At 48.2% G+C, this 18,294-nt stretch overlaps 3 protein-coding genes across 6 annotated transcripts; 2 read left to right on the top strand and 1 right to left on the bottom strand.

Moving 5' to 3' along the window:
* The first annotated feature begins 200 nt into the window (after positions 1 to 200).
* LOC125956643 (CD151 antigen-like) lies at positions 201 to 14,247 on the top strand. 3 transcript variants are annotated; one of them, XM_049688718.1, is made up of 4 exons: positions 201 to 295; positions 12,534 to 12,631; positions 12,707 to 12,898; positions 13,097 to 14,247. In XM_049688718.1, exons 2-4 carry the CDS (start codon positions 12,554 to 12,556, stop codon positions 13,526 to 13,528), a joined length of 702 nt encoding a protein of 233 aa, XP_049544675.1. In that variant the 5' UTR covers positions 201 to 295; positions 12,534 to 12,553; the 3' UTR covers positions 13,529 to 14,247. The 3 variants fall into 3 exon arrangements, with proteins under 3 accessions (XP_049544675.1, XP_049544677.1, XP_049544676.1); XM_049688720.1 differs by lacking the exon at positions 201 to 295 and adding an exon at positions 363 to 606; XM_049688719.1 differs by lacking the exon at positions 201 to 295 and adding an exon at positions 12,187 to 12,286.
* Positions 14,108 to 14,840, top strand: LOC125956659 (tetraspanin-9-like). Its single transcript, XM_049688738.1, has 2 exons — positions 14,108 to 14,161; positions 14,301 to 14,840. Exons 1-2 carry the CDS (start codon positions 14,108 to 14,110, stop codon positions 14,730 to 14,732), a joined length of 486 nt encoding a protein of 161 aa, XP_049544695.1. The 3' UTR covers positions 14,733 to 14,840.
* Positions 14,830 to 18,293, bottom strand: LOC125956639 (uncharacterized). Of its 2 annotated transcripts, none has more exons than XM_049688713.1 (3): positions 17,998 to 18,293; positions 17,186 to 17,549; positions 14,830 to 17,079 (listed from the first exon to the last, which is right to left on the bottom strand). In XM_049688713.1, exons 1-3 carry the CDS (start codon positions 18,082 to 18,084, stop codon positions 16,634 to 16,636), a joined length of 897 nt encoding a protein of 298 aa, XP_049544670.1. In that variant the 5' UTR covers positions 18,085 to 18,293; the 3' UTR covers positions 14,830 to 16,633. The 2 variants fall into 2 exon arrangements, with proteins under 2 accessions (XP_049544670.1, XP_049544669.1); XM_049688712.1 differs by having other exon boundaries at positions 17,186 to 17,552; positions 17,998 to 18,125.
* Position 18,294: the final 1 nt, after the last annotated feature.

Genomic DNA, 18,294 nt, shown 5'->3' with positions numbered 1-18,294 from the left:
GCGAATTCTGATTCAACAAAAGAGCAACGATCGTCGAAAGGATAACAAATAGCTGCCAATTTTCAATGAGCCTCGCACGGCAACTCGTAATTCGATATTTTATCCATCCACTACCGCTCGTCTTCGTGCTCAGCCGAACACACCGCTGAACGGGTTCGACGATGGTGCCGCTCTCGGCGCGGTTTTAGTTTCTCGCAAGCCGTCGTGGATCGTGGTCACGTTTTGGAGTCTCGTCTCATCACTGCCTCTCTCTCTCTTTCGCTCTCTTTGTCTCTCCCTCCCTCGGTGTTTAGAGGTTAGTATTGCAAGTAACGATCGGTGCGCTTCAAGGTGCCGCCGCTGCTACTACTACTGGAGTGTTGGAGTTTAGGAGTGTGGAGTGTGGAGTGTGTGCTTTCGGTTTGGCGGTGATCGTTTTGTTTTGCATTTTCTATGTCCTACACTCGTTGGTGCATTCACGTGGTGTGTTGTGCTTCAACTCCGAAACACCAACTCGCGTGCCTCTTGATTGTGCAATAGTCCGTCCGTCCGCCCGTTCGCCCACCCGGCGATCGTTGTGCCAATTCCTTCAATTTGGTTTGTCTCTCGGTGTCAGTGTGTTTGCTGGTGGGTGCGCTGCAATAGTTCTTAGTGTCTCTCTGGTCTCTGGCGTTACTTTAGGCCCCCCCAAAAAAATAAAACGTCTCGCAGCATCGCAGCGTTGTAGTGGTAGTGGTGCGTACTAAGGTGTCAACTATTTCGAGTGCAGTTTGACGGTTGTAATTCACTTTTGAATAAGCCGCTAGATAGTGCGCTAGTTGGTCGGTATCGAAATGGGGCTGCAAGAAGACGGATCCGAATGCCAAGTGACTCGCGAGCCACGGAACGAAACGAAATTCTGGTGTAATGGCATGCTGGTAGCACCGGCGACCCATGATCGGCCTTAATGATGCTGCTGCTGCTGCTGCTGCTTTGGTGCTTGTTTTGTGAAAGGCATCATGTTGGTGTGGATGTGAGAAGAGAATGTGATATGTGGAGGGTAACTGCGTCACTGCCACCCGAAAAAAAAAAACCGGCCTCCGTTGAGTGGCATCGATCGTTAAACAAGGAAAAAGAAGAAGGAGAAACAGCGCGTCGTTCCGGAAACCCCCCCAAAAAAGGGCTTACCTTTCGCTGGGGCGATGTCTTGTGTGTCCAAAAAGCTGTGCGAGAGCTGCTCTCCATCAAATTCAAAACTTGCTTCTCCCGTTGCCATTCACAACTGTTTGGACTGTTTGAGCTTTTCCTCCTTCCCCGGTGGAGGGGAAGGAGGCAGAATCCGTTGCATAAGCCCCCGGGGACACACGGGACCCACGACACACCCTGTGTCCATTTTTGGGATTTCCAATTGCTAAATCTGAAGGCATCGCAGTGATCCATGGATTTGGTGCCAAAATGGGTTCTTCGGTTCTCATCGCATAGCATCATGGCCTCGCAGCAACCTACGCCGGCCGTTAGCATAAATGGCGGGCAAGCGACGCCAAAAAACAAAAAAAAAACGGCGGCGCGTCACTTTACAGTAGTGTGCGTGTGGTTTGGTAGTTGATCGAGCGAGCGAGCGAACGATCGTTGAGTTTCTTGCTTGCCCGCCACGACGCCTGACAGCAGTATGGGTGAGCGGTCACGGTTCAGAAACTTGTTTTCACAACACACAAACCCCTTCCTTTGGCTGGCTTTGGAGGTGCCGATCTTCCCCCGGTTCCACCTACTCCTCCTTGGCTACCATCTTGTGGTCTGTGAATGTTGGCCACCGTGTTACCGCTGGTGGCTGTTCGCTCAGCGAACGAATGCGCCGCGTTCCCTTTCTACGCGAGCATTGAAGTCACTCTCGCTACTTCGCGCAAGGGGGGAGCGTGCGAGTTGCTGCACCTTGGAGTGCAGGCTGCCCTGCTGCAGCATCAGGCATCGAGCAATCACGAGCGCGCCCGTTCATGGTCGCCACAAAACGGACAGAACGGACAGAACGGCAACGGAAATGGCTTCTCGGCGGCATATCCGAGCCGCTCCGAATGACCTCTGGCGCGAATGGTTGAAAGGAGACAGGAACTTGGTTTTTTTTTAAATATCGCGATCGCAATCGTGTGATCCTCAAAGCCTTTGCTTGCCTCCTCCGAAAGCAGCAAAACAATCGATTTTCGGTTGCTGCGACCTCGGTTCTCATCCTTCCGTTTTGTGGTTTCGTTTTTTTTTGGAGGCTTTTTTGCCGCTATTTTCGTGTGTCTGGTGTGGTGTGGTAATTACGTTGTTCCGTGCTTTGTCCTTGTCGGATGGTGGTTTGGCCGTTTTGAAGAGGAAGCTCACTTCTCCCTCGGAAGCAACTCATTTATTGGGGAGTTAAATCCGTTTCGATGTAAACAACCACAAATCCATCGCAGTACATTCTACGGAAGCGCATGGCGAGGCATGGCTAGAGGGACGAAGCAAGAGGTAAGGGAGTAACGACCGCGACCGCGTTGAATCGAGAACTCGCGAGATAAACCGACGGTGACGATGTTTGAACAGAATGTGTTTGCTCGCGGTCACCCCACGCGCCGCGCCGTCGAGTGTCTTAGAATGCCGCCACCATGTCTTAGAACGCAAACCGTAACGACGACTGCGGCCGCGTCAGCGCTCCGGTGATGGCATTGACCCTAATCAGAATCTCGTGGCCCGTGGCTGGAAGGTTTTTCGAAAGTGCTACTGCCACCGTAACACCGAGCGCGATTCAAATCGTAACCAAGGAATCCAAGGTACAGGCACCTTGGGCACCACCATCTCTACCTCCACCAGAGGTGGATCGCGGCGTCCGTTGTGTAGAGGAGAGTGAAGAGCGCCATCAACACCGTGCTCGTGCTCATCATTTTTCGCACAATGCAAAACACATTAGTGCGAAGTTGAATGCTATGAGTATCGTCGCATCTGCTTTATGGTTCTGTTTTTTACTGTACCCACTATCTGATGGGCCCCTTGGTCATGCCGCAGGTTGGCTTTTGTCGTAATTTAACGCTCCGTGCGCCCGATGGCTTCCGCTGATCGCGGCGATTAGATATATTAATTTTAAAAAATTGCTAATTGGACGACACAGCTATCGCGTGACGTGTATCTTTGGGGGGCGCCTCGCGATTGCGATGATTTGTTGCAGACGAAAGGAGTGTTAAACCGGGTGGATCTCCGGATAAGTTGGGATTTATCTGGTTGGGAACACAGGAATTGAGCATCAGGTGAAGGTAGAACTATACGGAAATGCTACTCATCTGGTAGGAACATATTGGACAACAGTTTCAAAGAATGAAAGGTGAAAATATGATTTATTTTAGAGATAGAGGATCATTCTAATAATAATCATTCTAGATGGAACATTGGAACTGTTTTAGGAGCTTAACCATGCAATTTAGTTGAAACCACTTTATATTGATCGTAAAATGTATATATTTATGGTTCGTGATAGGCATCTCTATCTGTGAGAGTAGTTTAAAAGTAGAGTACTGGAAGTATAGAAGAACTGTTTGAATAATGAACAATAGAGCAAAAGCGTTGTGCTGTAATTTTTATAAGAAAGTAGTAGACCCCGCAATCTTCGTTCTGCGACTCGACTCTTGAATCCTTCTTGAATTTCGACTGCGTAATCCTACAAGACAAAGTCGCGAATTAACCAATCTATCCTTTATCTACACAAACTAAGCGTTCTTTGGTCTGATGGGTATAGGAAATAAAAGTACCGCGGTAGACGATGATGATCGAATTAGAGTAAGAATATCGAATCCATCGAAGCATGCATTGGAGCCAAAAGGATGTCATCCAATGTTTTGAAATAATATAAAATCAAGTAAGCTGTGAAGAGGAAACCCAGTACAAAAAAGAGTTTCAATTTGCCATAAAAGGACAGAACTTTCTAGGCTTTTTTAAACGTATAAACATGAATCAGACGAAGACGAATTCATATTGCAAGGAATGAGCGAAATCGGCCCATCCGTTCTTATGGGCGTTCGAAAGTACGCAACTTTCATTTATATTCATAGATTCTAAATACGTAAACCTTCTCCAAAGCACATGACTATTCCATTCAAATTCAATGGTAAATATGGCTCAGAATTCGTTAAACATGGCCAACGAACTTATGGAAATTGGAATTTAGACAGAGTAAATAGCATCTTGACTACTTTCTATGTATTTTCGCTCTACAACATAGTGGCCCACAGAGGAGCGACATACTTATCACTTGACAACATTAGACTACAACGTAATGTTTGTGTTGAGCGCTGCCACGAAAGTGGCTCATCAATTCTCCAAAAAAACAACATATAAATAAACCCAAATAAACCTTACTACTGCTGCTGCTGCTTCTGTCTGGCTGCCACATTCACGTCACGATGTAAATTTATCGCACATCAAAGACCGGCAGTAGTCCACTTTGCTCCTCATCGCCTCTAGCTATAATACCGTCCGTTCGTCAGCATTCTAGCGAGACTTCCGGTCGGTCGGTTGGTGAAGGTCGTAAATTTGTCAGCTTATCGCTTGTTCACCGCCCCCTAATGATGTCGCCCGGCGTCCTTTATGCTATGCTGATCGCAGTACCGCAGTATACCACCAAGCAGCGATCAAAAGCGATCGCGCAGCCGTAGAGAGCGAGGGTAATAAACACTAGAAATATCATGTTCGTGGTGACGCGTGTAGGCGTTTTTATCACCAGTCTCACCTTCTCCATAAACAGCAGGTCCAATATCAGTATTTTCGGTGTATCCCTTCTTCCGAGGAGACTCCTTTGGGTTTTTTTTTTCATTTGGTCCCGCTCCGGGTGGTGGGATCTAATACCACCTTTGAATGGCTTTATTTAGAAAACCGAATCCGTAGCAACCGATGGTCAAACGGCGTGGGTGCCGGCTAGGTTTTAACTTTCGGTGACAATGACCAGAGCCACACGCCCGACACTTACCTAAGCTGTGAAGGCGTTTGCTTGAGGGCGTTTGCTTGCTGTTCGACACTTTCGGTGGAGGTACGTGCGATTGCCGATATGCGAGGTGCTTGGGATCATTAAAAACGGAATACCAGTTATACCGGGTTCATTGTAATTCTCGGCACAAGTCCCCCCTCCCGTGGGTTTGTCATTCCACCATGGCCGATCCAATGGTCCTTACCGGGCGCCATATGGTTTGGAGGTTGTGTAACGCACCTGGCATTATTGTCACCCCGTCGGATCTGACGTGCCATCGCGTGCGTAGGAAGTGATCTGGACCGCTGCTGGCGAAGTTCGTTCAAAACCTCATCATTCAACGGATCAGTAAATGTTTCTCGAACCTGCGGTAGACGACTTTCTCTTCACTGTGACACTCGGCGACTACTCACTCTGTTTGGACGCTCGACTGTGACAGTCTGCAGCGACTGTCTTCAATCACAAAACCACATCCCAGCGCCCAGGCCACCGAGATGTGGCCGATTAGCGTAAATCATTCCAAAAAAATGCTTTCTGCTGCTCATAATTTACATCGCCATGTGCGTATCGGTAGCTAGAAGAGGGGCGTAGAGAGAGAGAGAGAGAGAGAGCTAAACTGTGCGTCGTCCCTCTCATACGCCTACGTCACGAAATGATAAATAGATTGTAGAGTGTTCTAACCGCCCGGTTTCAACCGCGACAGGAAAAAAAGGGTCTGCCATAGTTCTTCTTTGTGAATGTGTTTTTTAAAAACAAAGAAACTCATTTTCGGGAGGGACCGGCGCGCAACGCTGGACGCATAAACTATGTTGCGACGATCCGCCTCCCCCCGGCGGGTGTGACATCTCATTGTGCCCCCTTTGTGTTGTGAGGCTAAGCGTGTCTGGCTCTGGAGGGACGGAAAAGCAACACATTCGGATTCGGTTGGACTATTTTTTTAGCCCGCGTGCATGTTAATGATTGACAAATTTTCCAGCGGACCGAACTCTCGTAACAAAACCCACACACACACACACGCACACGGTGGCGGTTAATTTCTCTGCGTAGGAATAAACGTCTGCTAGGTGTGATGTGGTGTGTGGATAATTGATTATATTAACAGTTCAAAAATAGAGAGGGAAAAAGCGGAAAACGAAACCAACCGAATTCTTTTGTTGGTCGCGTTCGCTTGAAGGAAACATAATTAATTAAGTCATGTGCTCTGGCGGATACACAACCACCGCGTTGGCAAAAGGTGTCAGTGCAGGATATGAGGGACACTGCTGACTGTTTTTTTGCCATTCTTTCCGCTACGGAACTAAAGCCTTCATTCAAAATAAGCGTCACAGGGGTGTGCTTTCGTGAGCTGAGGGAATTGTGAAACGTTGCCTGGTCATGCGAAGGAAAACAGGTGTTTTAAGGGAATTAATGCCGGAGTAGAACATCGAAGGGAAGTTCAAGGCCCAGGGTGCACGCAAGATCAGGGTTGCGAGTGCAGTGTTTGTAAGGGGGGAACCTTTAGAGGTAAAAGGGAGTTTTAATATTAGCAGCCTGGAATGAAACAAATTGTAAGTGTTTATAATGCTTTTTTAGAGAGAATTGTTTTGATAAATTTCGATCGATACCAATCGTTTCATTTGAAATGCAGACGATCATTATTTTAAAAGAAGTAAAATATCGTTAAAGAAAGATACCTATTTACTTACTTAAAAGTTTAATGAAAAGTGACAATGATTCTAACATTGATTATAAATGCAATTGAAGGTAATTGAAGGTGTAAAAATAGGCAAGAATGTTGATTAGAAAATTTGCATACTTTTGCAATACTTCTGTCCTAAAAACACACAACCTGAGGAGTATCACATTTAAGAGCATTCATGAAAATAGTCTTTCATGAGGTAGGGGTATTCAAAAAATAATGATATTATGAATAATTTATTGATAGTTAATGAATGTATGCTAAACATCATTCAGTTGATATCGCAATAGCCATTTTTATCTCCCTCTAGTTGTTATTAATGTTAGAATCTGTAAATTCTAAATGAAATGTCCCTACGTGTGCGTACAGCACACTATAACAGTTTAAAAAACAGTAAAATTAACGTGACCGCAAAGCAACTATTTCTATTCTCTTCTGACTCATCAGCTTTACACAATAAGCACGCTAATTAATGGCTAAGTTCATAGAATTTTGCTTCGTCGTTCCCTATTCTTTCCCTTCATCATTCATCGCTCATCCGGTATCGCGCGGTCACGTGCCAGCAATTTGATGTGGCACATTTAAAATCAATAAAACTCCCGCGACCGCGACCCTAGAACCCCGGAAGCCAGGCAGGCTGTTGCCAGGCCTGGCCAGACGTCCCCAAACCATCCCCAAACCGTGCTGCGGCGCACAATGAACTTCCTGCGATAGCACCCGTCGCGGCGTACGTTGACACGTGCCATAATGGTTGGCACGAAACACGCCAATCAGTCCTAATGATTAACTGTCACCCAGGTTACTTCCAGGGGAAGGCAAGAGGGATGGTACGTGCTGATGGAGTGATGGAGATCGCGAGCATTGCATAGACGATGCAACAAACATTGTGGGACAAATGGACAGTCCCCGGGTACTGGACCGACATTAGTTGACAATTTTTAATGTTCACCGAGACTACTTACCTCACCAGACACTAGGCGACTAGAGGACATTGGACCGATTGGTAGGTCAGTCACCGGTTGCGTGTCTGGGTGCTGTTTGGTAACGTCGACTTCGAGTAGACCCACTGCCGATGGATCCTTATCTAGGATAGTGACCTCAATGACTTGCGGAAATTGGTCGTCGACTTTCTTCTCAAATTCTTCACCGTCTGCCGAATTGCTTTGCTAACAATACAAGAAACGAGGCACAGCACAGGGGAATGGTTGACAACTGTTTCGGTTTTCTTTTGGTCCAGTTCCAGTCCTTCACGGGCGCCGCATGCTAATGAGATGCTAATGAGAGGCAGAGAATTGGCCGCATCCCGATCCGTTCGTGTAGGTGATCGTTGGAACGATCGTGCCCGACACCTAGTTTTGTGGAAGAGGAATTTCCAAAAGCACGGGTCCATGGGTCATCGCTATAAATACCGGTTTGCTATTCAGTGCGCCCGAGGGAGTTCCCATCGGATCTCGGTTCCGATTCTTGTCATTCTTGGAAGGGTTATCAGGCAGCCCGAGATTCCAGTGTCCTTTGGTTTATGAGCCCTCATCCCATTGATAATGGGCGCGAGCATGAAGCGTACGGAATGTGGGATAGGCTAATGATGGGGGTTTAGGTCCTGCTTCGGCTTTAGCAGTTAAGACCAGACCATTCCTGGGACTTGTGATGAATGTAATTTGAATGCTAGGCTTATTTATAAGTCTTCTACACCAAAAGGCATAAACTATGCAGCTGAAACTTGTATAGTATAGGGCTGGTCTGTGCAAATAATTTATATTCTCCCGAGTTGGAGTCAGTTTTCAGTGAATTCCGATAGCTACTCCCTTGATACGAGATGCAATAGTGATCTACGTCTATAGCTTTGCCTAGAATTATGCGAGAAAAACACTTTCAAAGACAATGCTTGACCCTTTCTATAGATTTATATTAATTTCCCATGATCTTAACACCCAACGTCAATGGTATGTTTAAAAGAGATTGATATTGTTGTTTGTAAAATTCTTAGTTGCCGACTTACTTTCTAGGCATAGACGTTGGTGAGTCAACTAACCATTACGGGAATAGTTGCAATAGCTCCTAATAACAATGTCTAACCTGCTGTCAAGCATTTATTGGTAGTAAATGCTACCGAGGTCTCTTTTATAACTGTTATTTTGCATTGAAGAACGCTTGCATTCAGATAACAATTTGCAACTAATTGAGTTCGTTAGTTCCTGTACTTGTGTTCCTTTACAGTCCTTACTGTTAAGCGCAAAACTATACCATATAGTTGATATAAAGCCTCTCATAAACACAAACCAGTAACAGTTCCTATCAAACAGTAAATGGCTCAAGCGGCCGGTGGCCATAATAACTCAATTACTTGATCGAGAGGTAATCAATCAATTTGACTTCAATTAAACGGCGAAGAAAATCATTTTTCCGATTAATGCTTACCCGCAGTTTGTCTCCAATACTCTCTAGTCTTTCCAATGCATTCCTCGCCAGTAATGTCGCAGATAAATCGCACACTCACTGCTCCGGCTAGGTACGGCTAGCGATAGCGTACAATTCCCACATACCGCAAAGGTGGTGCTCCAGGTGCTCGCCGCTTTACGATTGCACTGCACCGTACCGACCGGCCGTACAGACGACCGCAAACCTCTTAACGAACGTGGTCCATCATCTCCATCGCACGCGCGTTGCGCAATGTTGCGACAACAATATTCAGACGCCCCCGCCCCCGTAGGCACTTCTCTAGCTCAAGCGAGGGTACAAGATGTGCGCAAAAAAGCAATTTCGGGCCCTCAGGTTGGACCTCACTTTATGGCGTGTCTGCGTTACTCTGTTTATGTCAAGAGGCACAACAACATTGTGGTGCAATCCTGTGCCTGGGCTCGTCTATCCGCGCGCGCAGTCTAGCTGTACTCGCTGGAGGATTTAGCGTCGAGCCAAAACATTGGAACGTTCGATGATTCCGTTGCGGTTCATTGCGGTCAGTGGTGCTAGTAAGGTGATGTTCGCAGACTGTTCCAGTGGGACCTTAGGCAATCATTTGACGACATTCGCAATAGCTGACGGTGTTGAAGTTGAAGTGATTAAGTTAAAGTCATGAGTTGAGTCACGGGCTCACTCGTCATCCTCTTGGTAGGAGCAGCATTCCTAACTTATGACGTGTCTGGTGAGCAGATCACGTTGCGCTGATCACGAAGCAGAAGTTAAGGTTAGCCCCGAGGGTAACAGAATGATTCTCTATTACGATCTCTACAGCGCTCTCTACGACGTTACAGGAATGTCGCTCAACAGGTCAACATTTCGAAGGGAAGGTGCAGGTAAAAGCAACTTGTCGCACGCGCCATCGCACGAGTTTCTGAATGTGTGTCGCCACCACAAAAGTGCCGCTTATCGGCTTCAATTTATCATTACTAGCAGTGAAAACACCTCACACCGTTTGCGACTAGTTTTGTCTGTTTGTTTTGGCGTTTAGCTGCCGACGGCGCGAGGCGTGTTATCGCGAGCAGGTTATAAGACGATTAGCATACGATTAGAGGATTCCGATTCACTAACTACTCGTCTCGCACGCCGGTGCGAAGTCGATCGATATCGGAAAGTTCGGAGCACAGCATAGTAGGCCTATTCCATTCCCTCTCTAATTGCGTGCTATCGGTCACTGGCAGCAGTTTATAAGCGAATTCGCGTTTCGGTGCGATCACGAGCGTGACTGACCGGTTTGATGACGGAGTCGTGGTTGACTCTTCGGTGTGATCTGGCGTCATGGCGTGAGCATAATAATGATGACGCATTATGTATGCATTTATGCTCCATCGAGGGGGGTAGAGATTTGATCGTGTTTTATCCGAGAGAGAGAGAGTTATTGATAAGCTATTTCGAACGATGGATAGCGCGTGACTCAAAGTTGGCTTCCAGAACACTGTCGGCAGCGATCCAGTCTAGCGTTGCGCAACACAACTGCTATGGCCGTCCGAATAGAATCATCATTAGCGGTGTTTGTGAGGTTCACTTTTTGTCAACCGTCACCGCACGACACACTAATTGCCTCCGGCGCAGCGCGCTGCCCTTAGACGAGGTACGAACTGCTCACGTTTTGTACCGTTCATCTCGCGTTACTCCCGTCTCGTCGGTATCGGTCACCCCGTCCTCAGGTGTCGTAACTCCCTTCGAGACGACGAGACGGAGACGGATGGAACATGCTTTCCCCGCCCAAAAAGGGGCGACCGTCGCGAGACATCACCAACACTCCCGGGGGGGGGGGGGGACCGCTTGAGATCGGCTTGGGGCTTGGATGGGCTTTGGTGTGCTATTGATTGCCGGCACGCGGGTTGCGCAATATTGCACTCAAACGGGCTACGTCCAGATCCATCACAGACGACACGACAACGACGACGTCGCGGCTCTCCGGCGACTCGACTCGATCAAAGTCGAAGTCAAAAGCGAAAGCATTCCATCCGGCGCGAGGGGTAGCGCGAGGTGCGTGCGTAGAGTAGGGGACACGTTTTCAAGGAAACCGGAACCCTTTATGGTCAGGGACGGCCATTTGAGTAGCAGCAGCAACGGCATGGTGAACGCTGGCTAGCTTGGCGTGTTGTGGTCGACTGGTGACGGTAGTAAGCGCTCCCCGATGGAAGGTTAAGTGGAGTGAACCGATTTCGGCATTGACCCTCGACCGATGCAGACACCGGACACTACAGATTGCCACTCACTTCCAGTTGGGAGTTTCCGTAGTGAGGGGTAACGCTTCTCGGTGTTATGATCGAATGTTCTATGCAGCATAACAGTTTGTTGGAAAAGTTGGAGAACCTGTGCCTTGGTGTACTCTGTTGATTTGATCTAATATCTAGAGACCAGCAAGTGTATTGAAAGCATTTCACTTATTGGTGCAAGATCACTTTCGACTTGACATCAGCGTATCACGAGGACATCCAAATCCATTTCATGCATTAGGTACGCGTTTGTCATACATAAGCGATAAAGATTTTGCAACACTTCGGCTTCGGCCAAACGATTTTGGCGCAACATTCGCATTGATCGTGTTGTTGTGCACGATCACGTATGATCGGTCGACGAGTGGTTGGGTCCTCCCTGTGCGATAAGCTATCTAGGGTACGTCTCACACACTATAAAGAGGCCCGCTAACCTTGGTCACGCATCGGTGGATTGGTGGCACCACAACATGTTGACGACAACCGTTTGTTGGGGGGGTAGGAGATGACCTTTACAATGCGCAGCAAACTCCCCCCCCCCCTCCCTCTCGTTGAATGTCACCGTGGTGCAGGGGATTTCCAATAAGCTCAATTAAGCAATTGAACAAATGCTGTGCAGTACACACTCTACACCGCAGCACCGAAGGCAAGGTGACACACGCACACATACCGTTTGTAGTGCGTCCGCATGAGTCAGCCAAGGGGTAGGACCCGCGGTGGTGCCCTCAGGAAGTGTACTGTGTCAACAAGCGCGCGATCGCGCGACACATTAACCATTCCACTTCCACTCGGTAGTTCGTTTGAAGGTGTGGAACGAGACTCAGAATGACTCAGAACTTACCGAGGGATCGTGGCTGTGTTTGATCTACTGGAAGCAGTGAGGTAGTAGTTGGTTATATAGCTTACAAACATGGATGTCTTTTTTTAACTTAAGGTTAATTTGCTCTTCGCTCCTGAACTAAATTAATGTCTATTGCAACAACGTAATTCTGTGTCAAGGTGCGTTTTGGCTGTTAGTTCTGCGGCGCACAAGCTCCAGACGACAAGCACTTACTGCGTAAACAACGTGTGTTATTGTATCTCCCGTATGATCGCTCTCATTTCGCAATCGTGATAGTCGGCGAAGACCACAAGACGCCATTCTTGACCTTGGCTTGGGGTGGACTTCAAACCATTCAGTACTTCTTCTTCTGAGATCAATACTAATCATGCTAATCATGCTCTTCCTCACGCTCTACCATTCCAGCTTGTTAAGCTTCAGTAACGATGGGATCCGGCGGTCGAATGGACTGCTGCGGGCAGTGCGTCAAGTACAGCATGTTCGTGGCAAACTTTATCATCTTCGTAAGTCAACCATCAGTGCTGTGGAATGGCTTTCTTGGTGAATCATTAATATCCAATGCAATTGCTCTTTCACAGATTGGCGGCGCGATCGTGTTCGGTCTCGGCGTCTTCACGCTGGTCGACAAGAACTTCGTCAACGAGCTGCTCGGTACGAACCTTTTCTCCGGTGCGGTGTACGTCCTGATTGCCACCTCAGCCCTCGTGTGTCTGCTTTCGTTCTTCGGTTGCATGGGTGCGGCCAAGGAGTACAAGTGTATGCTGTTGACGGTACGTTCCATGATGAGTAGGCAGTGGCCAGTAGTGGTCGTAGTAGTACCGGCACGCAAGCCTAAAGCGATGCTTCTGTATGCTTATTGTGGGTGTCCTTTGGTTCCCTTTTGTTTTCTGTTCATTTAATTAAAACGCTTCCCTCAATTCGATCGCTTGGGTTGGGTTTGTTTGTTTTTTTTTCCTTTGCCATTACAGTACTTTATACTGGTGTTTCTGATCTTCGTGACGATGCTGATCGGTGGCATCCTGGGGTACGTTTTCCGGGAGAAGGTTTCGCAGACGATGGGCGATGAGATGCGATCCTCGATGAGCCTGTACGGTGGCCGGCGTAGCATCACGCAGGCCTGGGACACCACGCAGGAGCGGCTCAAGTGTTGCGGTGTCGAGAGCTTCAACGATTGGCGTGGCGATATCCCGCGTTCCTGCTGCCAGCAGACGCTCGATGGCTACAAACCGTGCAACGAGAGCCCGAGCAAGGAGAACATCCACACCAACGGTTGTCTGCACATCGCCTCGAACTACATCCGGGATAATGCGGCGATCATCGGTGGTTCGGGCATAGCCGTGGCCGTACTGCTAGTGTTCGGCATGATCTTCTCCTGCTCACTGTTCCGGATGATAGAGTAGTGGCCGCGATCGCGAGCGATGGATGCATACACCACCTCGTACACCTCGTACCGCAGAACCGATTGTCCAGATTGCTTGTGCTTGAGCCTGTACTTGTGGGTGTTCCGCTTATCGATGTGGCTTCTTTTGCTCACTCTAAACTCCTTGAATTCCGTCCAACACGCCCCATCCCATCCACCAGGAATCTGTAACGAGTAGTAATCACAGGATATGTGTGTAAGGTCAAAATGAAAAGCTTATCGGTCGGCTTTCATTGCTCTCCGCGTGCGCGTCCTTCCATCCATCGGGATGAGCGAAGGACATTTTGTAATGTGTGTTAACACATAGAGCCCTAAGCGAGATCGTTGCGTTACGTTCTAATTCGTCCATAGTGCCTCCGGTGCACATCACATTTAATGCGATAAGATACCTTTTTACATTAATTTTTAATCTAATAATTCAATACAAAATGGCTGCGCATAAGAACACTTTCTGTCGCAGCAGGAGCAGCAAGAGGTGGATCCTCCAAATTGGCTCCGATAACATTGACGCGAAAGTGTGAAATCGATTAGAACGGAAAACGGAAAAAAGTGATCCCACATGCTGCGTAGTGTGGTAGTGATCGACACGATCACGACTCTAATCAGACCAGATGTATGTTCTGTGCTTAATTTTACATAAAATAAAGAAGAAGAAGAAGAACGCGAAAACGGGAAACCGCCTGCAGAGTTCAACTATTGCACCGATCACAGAAATGATCTGGTCTCATCGTACTAACTTTCTTCTATCCTAGTATTTCTTGCTTACCTTTCTGGTGCTGGTCGTCCTGTTCGTCGGTACCGTACTCGGGTATACTTTGCGTGAACGGATCGCACTCGGGTTGCAGGAGCAAATGTACGTAAGCCTGGAGCTGTACGGGCGCCGCCGCATGACGACCGTTTCCTGGGACATGACACAGGAGGAGCTGCAGTGCTGCGGTGTCGAGGATTACCGTGACTGGAACGATCGCATCCCGGACTCGTGCTGTCTGGATGATTACGGTGCCCGGAAGCGACCCTGCCAGCAGGTGCAAAATTCGCTCACAATCTACCAGACCGGATGCTATCAGGCGATCACGCAGGAGCTGATGCGCAACGCAGCGTTGCTAGGGCTGGTGGCTATGCTTCTGTTCGTTGCCATCATTCCTGCAACGGTCATGGCATACTACATGCTAACTGTCGCATGATCATCGTTTGTATTCGCGCCTACTGTGTGAGGTTTTTTTTTTTGCGTGAAATAAAGTACACATGGAACCAAACAGTTTGAGTCACGCCGATGAGGCAAGGTACGTGGTCAGAGTGTGTTTTGAAGGTGTGTTTATCTTTATTGGTTCTGGCAATTTGAAGAAATGGAAACATTCCCGTGTCTCATCTCACCTAGAGCGGCACATCCGGTCGAAGCAATCGCGAGGCGTTCATGGCGCGTATCCCTCCCCCGTCTTCCCTCCGAGCGTACTCTTTGGCAGCAGGCTGACTTAGGGGACTAAAGGGACCCTAACCATGCTCATCAAAACTCATCTCAGCAGTGTTCTCGAGTAAATATATGTATATATATATATAGTATCGTTTTTTTTTGTTTCAAGTTTCCAATTTCCCACCCTTCTATCGTATCCCCTGACGCATGCCACACCACGCAGTAAAAAATGGACTCCGGTCTGGCCTCATTCATTCATTCATCATCATTATCATCCTCGTCGCTATCATGTAGTGCGAATCGGTTGGTGGTTGTTGGTTGTTAAACATCTAAACAAATTTAATAATAATTATGGATACACCATTTATCATAGTGGTGCTTTTAGTGGGGCGTTGTTTGTTTTTGTAATCGAACGAAGCGAACAAACTTTTCTTCAGTTTTCCTTTATGCAGATAAATACACGTGTCTCTCTTTCTCTATCTCTCTCTCGTTTGCCTTCATAATCCTGTTTTGTGCGTCGTTAAAGGAGCGAAAAATATCACGAAACACACACGCACACACGTACAAATATATAGATGTATATATATGTATGTATATAGATGTAGCGGATAGTATTTTCTAAGTCGTTAGGAAAGTGGCTAGCCAAAAATGAAAGACACTTTTCGAACTAAGCCTTCCATCGGGGGGAGGGGGAGAGTGGTTGTCCGCTATTGAGTGAGCGTCTTCTATATCACTTCCACGTTTGTCTGACTATCAGACCCTGTTCTATGGTTCAGTTTAATACTCAATTAATTCAATTCGATTTCGATTTAGTTGGCTAGCCTAAGTGGTGTGCGATGAAATTACGATGAGAGCGCACACCACCATGACGACAATCTAGTGAGCATGCAGTGTGCATGGTTATGTGTTTTTGGGCATGATGTTCGTTCTAAAAAAAGATGTTATTGTGGAAGGAAAGAATGTGATCTATTGCTGCTGGTCGTTTACCCTGGTAGGTATCGTTTCGGTCGCTTGAACTTATAACTAAATCTTAAACCCTAACTCAAACTGGCCTCCTCGAGGAGTGTACCGGGCAACCTCAAACGCGGTGTCCTCTCATAGAGTGTTTTATGTATTCGTTGCTCGTTTTCATTAAATTTTCATACAAAAATGAAATAATATTTTTTGGAAAAATGGAGCGAGAGCAGAGTGCAAAAGAGAGCCAAAGCAATCACTGTTACCATCGCGCAACACATTACACACGCAAACATAGCAACAACAAATCACGTTCAACGTGCAGATCGAAGCATGCGATTTAGTACATCGTCTCCACAACTCCCTTCAGGCCAAAAACACGTCACAGAAGCGTCATAGAAGCGCGGCTGGTTGGGGTATGCGATCAGCGTACTGTGTTTAAGCATGTCGATTGTACGATCGCTTATAGATTAGTTGGGAACAGGGAAAACCCAACAGTGGGCCGTTCTTAATGTCCCCTCTATTTGCGTACCACCATTTGTAAAAAGATCCACGGCCTGGTTACGAAGTGGTTTCAATCGCAAAAAACAAAAGAAAAGAAAAGGACCTTTACTAGCAGGAGGAGAGTTTTGCCGGGTACCCGGTCCGATTTTCTGGTCCCCCGGTGTATTCCTATGCCCTACCGGCAGCCAGCTGGTGGACCAGCTTAGTGCACGCGGTTTAGGAGTGCCGGTGAAAGATGAGACTGATGATGCTGACGCTGCACAGCACGACGGTTACGATGCCGAGCATCATGTAGACGGAAGTGATCAGCCAGAAGGTGAACAGGTACAGTGACTTGTTGCAGTACTTGCCGAGCGCGGGATCGTAGTTCGGCTCGTAGATGCGATAGATCCAGAACGAACCGATGATGAACCAGCCCAGCATGAAGCAGTTGATTAGCGTTTGGGTAGGCGTCTGCCGGAGCCGCTCCAGTTCCTGCTCCTCCCGGCTGCGCACCCGCGTCGACAGGTGTAGCAGCTGCTTCAACACTCCAAAGCCACCGCCGACGAGCAGATAGACCGGGATGTACTCACCCTGCGGACAGTCGTACAGGTAGACGGTCCCGAACACGAGCATACACACCGGGATGACGATGGTGATACCGAGGATGATGGTGCAACCGACTGGAAGACAGTACCTTTCTTAGTGTTCCCATGAAAACCCAAACGAGTGCCTCACCGTTACGTTGCCAAAGCGAACGCACAGCCAACTAGCTTCATCGGTACTTACGGGTGCCAAGGACGAGGATGACGATGTTCTTTACAAAATCTAGTACTCCTAGCGAATTTTTGTGCACTTCCCGGGCCACCTCGTACAGCGAATCGTACGACGGTGGCGGTCCCTCGATGTTTACCGCTTCCTCGTACGAAGGCAGATCGTTGCCGGCTGGCGCTAGTAACGTGGGTTGCCCGGCAGTGGTGGGATAGACGCCGCTTCGGGCTGTGCCTGACGACGACGATGATGATGCGGCCGGTTGCTGCTGTGGTGGGGGAATAGCCACCACCATCGTCCTTGCGTTCACGGGTGCCGCTCGATCCGGAGGTGCTGTGGTTGCTGTTGCCGTATTTGTGCTATCTAACCCCTCGTTCCGGGACTGCTGAAACATATCGGCATAGAGAAAGCGAACCATCCTGTCAGTGTAACGAATCAACTGCGGCGTACAAGAAATGTTGGTGGTTGTTGTTCCTCTTCTCGTGCATTACATCCGCTGGTGGGGGCAGGAACGGGTTTGATTACAAAGAAATAAGAAAAAATGCAATCCCCGAAGCCCGTTCCCGATTCGCCTTCTTTGTTCTGATCGGTTGCGGTGCTACGCGTGCGATGTTGCCGTTCACAGGCGGCCGTTTTTGGCATTGACATTCGGCTGACTTTGTGCGGGACACTCGAAATGGCACAGACGGGTGGGGGAGGGGAACCGAGTCTAGTCTAGGAGTGCGCAGCGCGGCAACGAGCCCAGCCCATCGCCGTCGTGGCGCCATCGTCATCTCGCGCTGCGGTCGCCCAGAGACCATTCGACGACACTTTTAGGGAGTGCTGCGTACCTGTTGAACGTAAATATCGTGATAGTTGGACACGGCTACGATGGTTGGAAAGTTTCCACCACCACCACCGCCGCTGTTCGTGGACATTTTCGGTGTTGCTGTTGCTGCTGTTGTTGTTGTTGTTGCTCCGGCGGTCTCCTGGTTCTGCTCCTGCCACACTTCTTCCGCTGCCTCTCACAATAAACTACCACGACACAAGAACGCACGCTCTTCCTGCCTAAAACACTGGCCAGATTAATGCCGCCGTCGTTGTCTGCTGGTTGGAGGAAATTCCGATACCCGTTCCCGGAGTTGCTG

Source organism: Anopheles darlingi, chromosome 3 (genome assembly GCF_943734745.1).
Source record: "Anopheles darlingi chromosome 3, idAnoDarlMG_H_01, whole genome shotgun sequence".
Lineage (NCBI taxonomy): Eukaryota > Metazoa > Arthropoda > Insecta > Diptera > Culicidae > Anopheles > Anopheles darlingi.
Note: the sequence above shows the minus strand (reverse complement) of the source record. Positions and strands in the feature narration are given on the sequence as shown.

Coding starts and splice junctions, on each gene's coding strand:
- LOC125956639 (XM_049688712.1), bottom strand. CDS start 18,084: ATGTCCACGAACAGCGGCGGTGGTGGTGGTGGAAACTTTCCAACCATC. Junction 17,553..17,997: donor ACGATATTTACGTTCAACAG/GTACGCAGCACT, acceptor GATATGTTTCAG/CAGTCCCGGAACGAGGGGTT. Junction 17,080..17,185: donor CATCCTCGTCCTTGGCACCC/GTAAGTACCGAT, acceptor ACTGTCTTCCAG/TCGGTTGCACCATCATCCTC.
- LOC125956659 (XM_049688738.1), top strand. CDS start 14,108: ATGCTGCGTAGTGTGGTAGTGATCGACACGATCACGACTCTAATCAGA. Junction 14,162..14,300: donor CGACTCTAATCAGACCAGAT/GTATGTTCTGTG, acceptor CTTCTATCCTAG/TATTTCTTGCTTACCTTTCT.
- LOC125956643 (XM_049688718.1), top strand. CDS start 12,554: ATGGGATCCGGCGGTCGAATGGACTGCTGCGGGCAGTGCGTCAAGTAC. Junction 12,632..12,706: donor TGGCAAACTTTATCATCTTC/GTAAGTCAACCA, acceptor GCTCTTTCACAG/ATTGGCGGCGCGATCGTGTT. Junction 12,899..13,096: donor ACAAGTGTATGCTGTTGACG/GTACGTTCCATG, acceptor TTGCCATTACAG/TACTTTATACTGGTGTTTCT.